At 35.1% G+C, this 8131-nt stretch overlaps 1 protein-coding gene across 2 annotated transcripts in view; it reads right to left on the bottom strand.

The window, feature by feature from the left end:
* Positions 1 to 2554: 2554 nt before the first annotated feature.
* LOC143222425 (lachesin-like) overlaps positions 2555 to 8131 on the bottom strand; it is a 107881-nt gene continuing 102304 nt past the window's right edge. For both annotated transcript variants that reach the window (XM_076448928.1, XM_076448927.1), the window contains one exon: positions 2555 to 4853. In XM_076448928.1, coding sequence (XP_076305043.1) covers positions 4756 to 4853 — 98 coding nt within the window. In that variant the 3' untranslated portion in view covers positions 2555 to 4755. The remainder of the gene's footprint in view (positions 4854 to 8131) is intronic.

The raw sequence follows: 8131 nt of genomic DNA, 5'->3' as shown, positions 1-8131 counted from the left end.
AACTCTAGCAGTTTTCGTCGAATTGTTTGTCAAATAACTACATGATTTGGTTAATAAAATTCCATATATTTCATTATCGTCTGTACCTGTTTTAAATGGTTTTGGAATCTATTAGCCACTTCTACACTAATCGGTTGATTTGTATATTAAAAATATATTGTTTGCTTTGAATTTCGCGTAAAGCTTCACGAGGGCTGTCTGTGCTAGCCGTTCCTTATTTAGCAGTGTAAGCCTAGAGATAATGCAGCTAGTCATCAACATCCACCACCAACTCTTGGGCTACTTTTTTACCAACGAATAGTGGGATTTATCGTGACATTATAACGCTCCTGTGGCTGAAAATGCTAGTATATTTGGTGTAACAGGGATTCGAATCCGCAGCCCCCTCAGATTGCGAGTCGAATGCTCTCGCCACTTGGCTATGCCTGAGGCAGAAACATGGTCAATTATTTTAAGTATAAAGCGAAAATAATTTAAAATAATTAATTAAGAAAAATAAAGAGAAGAATGCAAGAGATATGTGTTATGATATACAATTTTTTTAAAGATACCAAGTACAAATAATGTTCTAGATGAGTTTCACATAACAACAACTGATGTGGAAGACGTTTGAAAACTTCTGTTCGTTTGCTTCTTGAATTTCGCGTAAAGCTACACAACAGCTATCTGCGCTAGTTATCCCTAATTTAGTAGTGTAAGAGTAGAGAGAAAATAGCTAGTTATCACCACCCACCGCCAACTCTTGGGCTATTCTTTTAGCCATGAATAGTGGGATTGACCATCACATTATAATGCCCCCCACAGCTGAAAGGGCGAGGATGTTTGGTGCGACGGGAATTCGAACCCGCGGCCATCGGATCACGAGTCGAGTGCCTTAACCACTTGGCCATGCCGGGCCGAAAGCCTTCTGTCTTTGTCTTCCTTCAAATATTGTAACACGAAGTTTCTATAACACTTGTGTTTTTCTTGCAAAGAAAAATATATTGAAGTGATCATTAAATACAAAGAATGGATATTACGCTTTCGGATGAATTTGTAGCAACTGTTCGAGAAATGTAAAATTCTAATTGTCAGTTTTATACTGCAAAATAAAAATGATTGTATATAAAAACAACAGCAAAAATTCACTGTATAACTCGTCAAGCCATCACTTTCTAAAGATGTTTATATTAACAAAAGAAAAGAGAGATATTGAAATCAATCTCTAATCGCAGTAGACGATAATCGAATGTTCAACTTCTCTCAACGATTTCACTGGCGTTTCGGTTGGATGCGCGAAAACGGAGAATAGAAATGCAGTTATCAGAAGGAACATTACTGCCAAGGAAGAAGCAAAACAAGAGAAGAAGAACTTTTAAATTCGACACCAGATTTATAATAAGTTTCTCTACTCTTTTTACTGAATTGTTGATAAGTGCAGTCATGAGAAGATCGTTTACCCAAACAGGTAACATGTCGTTTACTCCTGTTATGTTAACGTGTTGTTTTTGTTTGAATCAATTACACCTCAAAGATTCGCAGTGTATCCAACACCCAGCAAAATTATACGTTCTAAATATCTTTACGTTTCGACCACGTCAGCGATTTTAACACTTTAAACGTTCTACGTTATATAAAACATCATAGGTACACTATTATATATATTTTATTTAAAAACCTTTTTAAAACAAATTCATTCGTCATTTCTTACTCCTGAATTTTTATTTTAAGCTCTAAATATATCGCTATTAATGTGACATAATCTACAGGAAAGGAATTTTTATTTTAAGCTCTAAATATATCGCTATTAATGTGACATAATCTACAGGAAAGGAATTTTTATTTTAAGCTCTAAATATATCGCTATTAATGTGATATAATCTATAGGAAAGTGATTTAGTTTCAATTCTGACTCAAAAGAAGAAATCCAGCAGGGCCAGGTGGTTCAGGCCTTCGACTCGTAACCTGAGGGTCATAAGTTCGAAACCCCGTCACATCAAACGTGCTCGCCCTTTCAACCGTAAGGGTCGTTATTATGTTACAGCAAATCTCACTGTTCATTTGTATAAGAGTATCCCAAGAGTTGGCGGTGGGTGATGATAACTAACTGCCTTCAAACTTGTCTTTAACTGGTATATTAAGAACGGATAGCACTCGCGTAATTCGAACAAACTATTCTTTTGGTAGTGTAATGGAAAAGCTTCGGTATCGAAGTTTGACGAAATCACAGGTATAACTTTAGAACTGCATACAAAGATGGTGATACTATATTTAGAAAGCTTCTAATTTGTCTCGAGAGAAAACAAATAAGAAAGACCAAGAAAGTTGAAGAAACATTTATAAATATGTATAATCAAAAACGACCAGTTTCATTATTCTTTAAATGTTTAGTAATTTGATCGGACATAAAGCAGTAGTCTTGTAAACCAAATATCTCATGGGTGTAAGATTACAACTGTATTATAACTGCAGTTACTCATCTCACTTAATGATCAGCAACTTAAAGTTGAAAATTAAAAGTTTCGTTACTATAGCAACATATATATATTTCAATAAACCGATTTCTCAAAGGACCTGCCAAAAAAGTAAACTTTATTTCACTAAAGCCTAACATTGAACACTAGTACAGGCTAATTCATGAATATTAACTGCCCTGATACAAACACTTTCTCAACTACCCTTAAGATCTTCTCAGAATTCTTTATGTTGTAATATCATCCATTAGAAATGTTTTACCCATCATATAATCCATATATATATTTAATACAAACACATAAACATTTTTAATGTGTTAAAGTGTTCAGAAGCTTTGTAAATATTTAAACGTTTAGAGCTATGTAGTCTTATTTCAAAAGCTTAAAACGTCTCTCTACAAAGAGATAGCTTTTACTACACAGCATTGCATGCCCTATAATGCCCACTGATTCATTGCTACTTCGTATTTTTTAGTTTAAGAAACGTAATGCACTACAGAGACTATACGTTGTTCCCATTAAATAACTTCCTTCTACTGACAGCACACTAGTACAAGATTATTATAATAGAAGTGGTAGTAATATAAAAGATATATTTATAACCAAACATGAATGTTTCGATTCCCAACGCTTGTCAAATCAACACAGAAAATCCAGATTTCTATCATTGGCGATTATACTATTCCTTAACCCTTTTATGCGTTCCATTACGTTCCCAATAAATGTAAATATACTCTGGGTCAGTGGAGAAAAACGTGGTACTTGTGAGTGGAAACACTTAACCCTAACTTCCGTTATTCGTAATGATGTCATTACAGTTGACTTCTTCAGATAAAGTCAGCGCGTTCTTTAGATTCTAATCACACTGTTGTTACTTATGAAAGTGTGATAAAACCCATCGAAAAATGGGTTTTTGTCTCAGCCACTGTTACAATACTACTACGCATTACTGAAGCTAGCCAGTATCTTCAAAAACCACCTGACACGTAGAACGTATTTGAAAAAATAGGAGCCAACAAATAAAAATGCAAGTACTGTATGAAAGTGACCACAGATCGTGTACACACATATGTGTAGTGATCTAGCAGTTTGTCAGCTCACTCTCTGTTAAGTAATATAGTATCAGACGTTCTTCATTACTCAGTGTGTTACAAGCTAATCAGTACCTAGCGAGTAATATGTTACAAGCTAGTCAGTGCCCAGCGAGTAATACTTTACAATATAATCAGTACAAACCAATTAATATGTTACAAACAGTCAATATGCACCAATTAGCACGTTGTGAATCAACCATCACATTCCACAGTGTGTTACACTCCAATTAAACTCGTATTAATTTGTAGTTTCCTTTGTATTTACTTACCTAATTTCTCTTGTAATTTAAAAATCCATTTATTCGTCAGAAAATAATAATTTATACGCCCACTTATCGTTCATTATAACCAATACGTAAACATATTTTAGTACACGAATGTCGTTACTTCCATCAATGCACGTGCCGATTCTTAAACGCTCACTATTGGACCTCTCGTTAACCAGTACGAACTAATTGTGACGTCATTTCGTCAATGCGCAAGTCATTATTTACACTAATAATTACTTTATGAAATAGAACTACACTTACATTATCCTAATAACATATTTCGAAACGACTTTTGGGAGATACCACATAGAAACTACAATGTTTAGCAATAGACAACCCTGTAATAAGTTTTATTGTGATATCCGAGACACCTTGAAATAGGATATTTATGTATTATAATTTAATAGAATAATTGAATAGATGTTAACTTACATTGATCAAATTTAACACAGTAAAGTTAGTTTCAATCCATGGTCTAACTATCGATGATTTAATACACAAAATAATACATTTAATTTGAAGAAAGAATCTTCCTTAAACATGTATTTATATACTTTTTCTTGAACCCTAGTTATATGATCATTCATTGTCTTTGTTCTGTTTCTTTGTGTTTTTTTTTACTTTGACGCTTCTTCATTGGTAATACTAACATATAAATATTCATCTTGGTTAGTGGAATTTCTCTGTACTTTGCTTTATCTTGACTCCTGCTTGCTGGCCGATGTATAATGATCTCGAACATATCCATTCTTGTCAATGATAAATAATGGCCGGAGGCTAGGTCTAACGTATAGTACCACCTACATTTTTGAGCACGAACGGGTTGTCTTTGTACTTGTCCACTGAATAAGAAAAAACAAAACAAAACTGCGACTATCACTGTAGAATAAGCTGTCCCTGTATCTTACCGCAGCCTCTGTAATGGACACCATGTGAAAATCATGTGATTGTCCAGAGGTCGTTAGCCATTGTCCTGATTACAAAGAAAAGGAGCAAGAGACGTTGAAACCCGGTTGTCACTGAACCACTTGTTCCTACTAAAGTAAACAATAAATAAATACCATGAGGATACATGTTTTCACCCAGCTAAAAATAAGTTCAAAATAGAGATATATATAAACATTCCCTCTTTCGTAGCTTTTTTATGCATGTCCATTTCAGATTCGCGTCACTATTTTCACAGTTAGGTATGACCCTTGGATATTCTAGTTTTTAAGTTTATCAAATTATCAATGATGATTTATTAGAAAGTGAAAATTTAAAAAATCAAAGTTAAATGATGCGCGTCTTTATTAATAGGTGTCAATTTCTAGTATTTTGTTTAGTGAATGATAAAAAAAAAACGTTCTTCCAACAACTCAACAGAGGGCAGTGTTGATCGTCACATTTTGTAAGAAACGCTCTCGTCTTTTCTTCAGCTGTGACAAAAAATTCCAACTGAAACTAAGTAAAATATTGAGCTACGCCTTAAAGAATGCAAATACACAGTTGTTAATAAATCAAGTAAAAATTGTATTGGTACTCGTTACAGCCTTGAACAAAATATGAAATAAAAATTCAAATAATTATTGTAATAGTTCGTCTACAAATACAATGATAGCAATTAAAAAACCGTGAAAAAATGTACACAGATCAAAATAATAATTTGCACACGAATACGTATTTATGTTTTATGTTACGAGATTTTGTTCAATGTCTCTAATCGGACTTGACTGAGAGATGTGTTACGTTTAGGATTACAGGTTCTCCGTGCTTTCCATAAGATTTTCACAGGACTAATATAAGAAACGAAACAACCCACCCATGAATAGACGTAACACTGCGGGAAGTTTGTTAATCAGGAAGCTGCACACGGACGATCTGTACTGTGGCCGACGCAATGTTTGCGCCCTGGAATTGAACTTTACAAGTTTACGGCTGACCCACTAGGTGTCAAGGAAAAGTCTAGAGACTGGTTTGATTTGTTTTGAATTTCGCGCAAAGCTACTCGAGGGCTATCTGCGCTAGCCGTCCTTAATTTAGTAGTGTAAGACTAGAGGGAAGGCAGCTAGTCATCACCACCCACCGCCAACGCTTGGGCTACTCCTGTACCAACGAATAGTGGGATTGACCGTAACATTATAACGCCCCAATGGCTGAAAGGGCAAGCATGTTTGGTGCGACCGGGATTCGAATCCGCGAAACTCAGATTACGAGTTTCACGCCTTAACACGCTTGGTTATGCCGGGCCCACTAGGTGTCAGGGAAAAGTCTAGAGACTAATTTGATTTGTTTTGAATTTCGCACAAAGCTACACGAGAGCTGTCTGCGCTAGCCGTTCCTAATTTAACAGTGTAAGACTAAAGGGAAGACAGCTAGTCATCACTATCCACCTCCAACACTTGGGCTACTCTTTTACCAACAAATATTGGGATTGACCGTGACCTAACAACATCCCCACCGCTGAAAGGGCGAGCATGTTTAATGTGACGGGAAAAGTCTGAAGATACTTCAGGTACTTTTAACAAAACCAATGCACACTCCAACTTCCTATGCAGTCTAATCCCGGACGTGATTCTACAAACACAGTTTTATTATTTCACGTATTTACTATTCCAAGTTTAGTGCACTGAAGGCATCAGATAGAAAACACAAAATGTTTAAGCCGAACCATAAATTCTTAAAATGATATAATTTGACTTTTAAAACAAAGTTCGGATGTGAAATGTAAGTAAAGTTTATTTCATTAATTAAATGGTAAAGTTTGACGTTAATTATTAATTTCTTCAACTTTAGAATGACCAATGGATGTCACCTCATAAGTGTTTTTAAAACTATTTATACACCATATTACAAGTGGGTTCATAGTATTATAAGCATTGAAAAAATAAACCACCACAAATATTGTGATTAATTCCACTTATGAGATGCACACACACACAGAAATAAAATAACCACTGATATCTCAATGAATATTAATTCGTAATGTGTGCTTGGGAATTTGTAATTTGTTTATTTGTGCGACAAATCCACAATTTTGGAGCTAATACGTCACAATTAGGGGACTAGCTGTAGTCCAATGGATGTTCTTAACTATATTGTGTTTCCACCAATCAACGGGAATTAAACCAAAGGATTTAATTATAAAGACAGGCACGTCCAATTGGTTAGAGCGCTTAACTCGTAATCTGAGAGTCGCAGGTTCAAATCCCTTCCACACCAAACGTGCTCGCTTTTTCAGCCGTGGGGGCGTTATAATGTGTTTGTGTTTTTTTTATAGTAAAGCCATAGTGGGCTATCTGCTTAGTCCACCGAGGGGAATCGTACTCCTGATTTTAGGGTTGTAAATCCGTAGGCTTACCGCTGTACCAGCGGGGGACGTTATAACGTGACATTCAATTTGTTGGTAAAAGAATAGCCCGAACATTGGCGGTGGGTTGCGATGGCTAGCTGCCTTCACTTTAATCTTTCACTGCAAAATTAGATACAGCTATCGTAGATAGCTCTCACGTAGTTTTGTGCGAAATTCAAAAGAGAAACAAAACGTTATTTCGCGAAAGTATTCTTCTATTCGTTATTACTGAAACATTTTGTTTTAAATAATGTTTTCAGTACACGGCAAGATCTGATAAAAAAAACAAGCGTTTATTTTTTCCCTTGTATTTGAGTATTTTTATAAAACAAGAGAGAGACTAGAATTAGTTATATTTGATTTAGACAACAACATTTTTTACAGAAACCGAATCTGCATAGCATATTACGCAATTAAATACGTTTAAGACTCGCATGGGCTGTCAGATCAAAGCGTTCGACTCGTAATCTGAGAGTCGTGGGTTCGAATCTCGGTCACACCAAACATGCTCCTCCTTTTAGCCGTGGGGGCGTTATAAAATGGCAGTCAGTCCCGCTATTCATTGGTAAAAGAGTGGCCCAAAAGTTGGCGGTGGGTGATGATGACTAGCTGCCTTCTTTCTAATCTTTCACTGCAAAATTAGGGACAGCTATTGCAGATCGAGTAGCTTTTCGAGAAATTCAAAAAAGCAAAAACAAACAAAACAAATACACTTTAATTTATTTCCATAAGGCGAAACGGTAGGAGTTACTTAAGTTATTCAAATATTTGTTATATTTATCGAACTAACATGTATATTAAAATACCAAAAGCTTTTAAATAACATACAATGTTTAGTGCCGTGGTTAAAAAATATATAGATAGAAAGAAACACACATAGAAAGAAACATATATAGAAAGAGACACGAATAGCTGGATAAATATATAGATAGAAATAAATATACGTAGGTAGATAGATAATAAGATACACAGATACAAATAAAG

The sequence above is a fragment of the Tachypleus tridentatus genome, chromosome 8, assembly GCF_004210375.1.
Source record: "Tachypleus tridentatus isolate NWPU-2018 chromosome 8, ASM421037v1, whole genome shotgun sequence".
In the NCBI taxonomy this organism is placed as follows: domain Eukaryota; kingdom Metazoa; phylum Arthropoda; class Merostomata; order Xiphosura; family Limulidae; genus Tachypleus; species Tachypleus tridentatus.
This window is presented reverse-complemented; position numbering and strand designations above follow the sequence as displayed.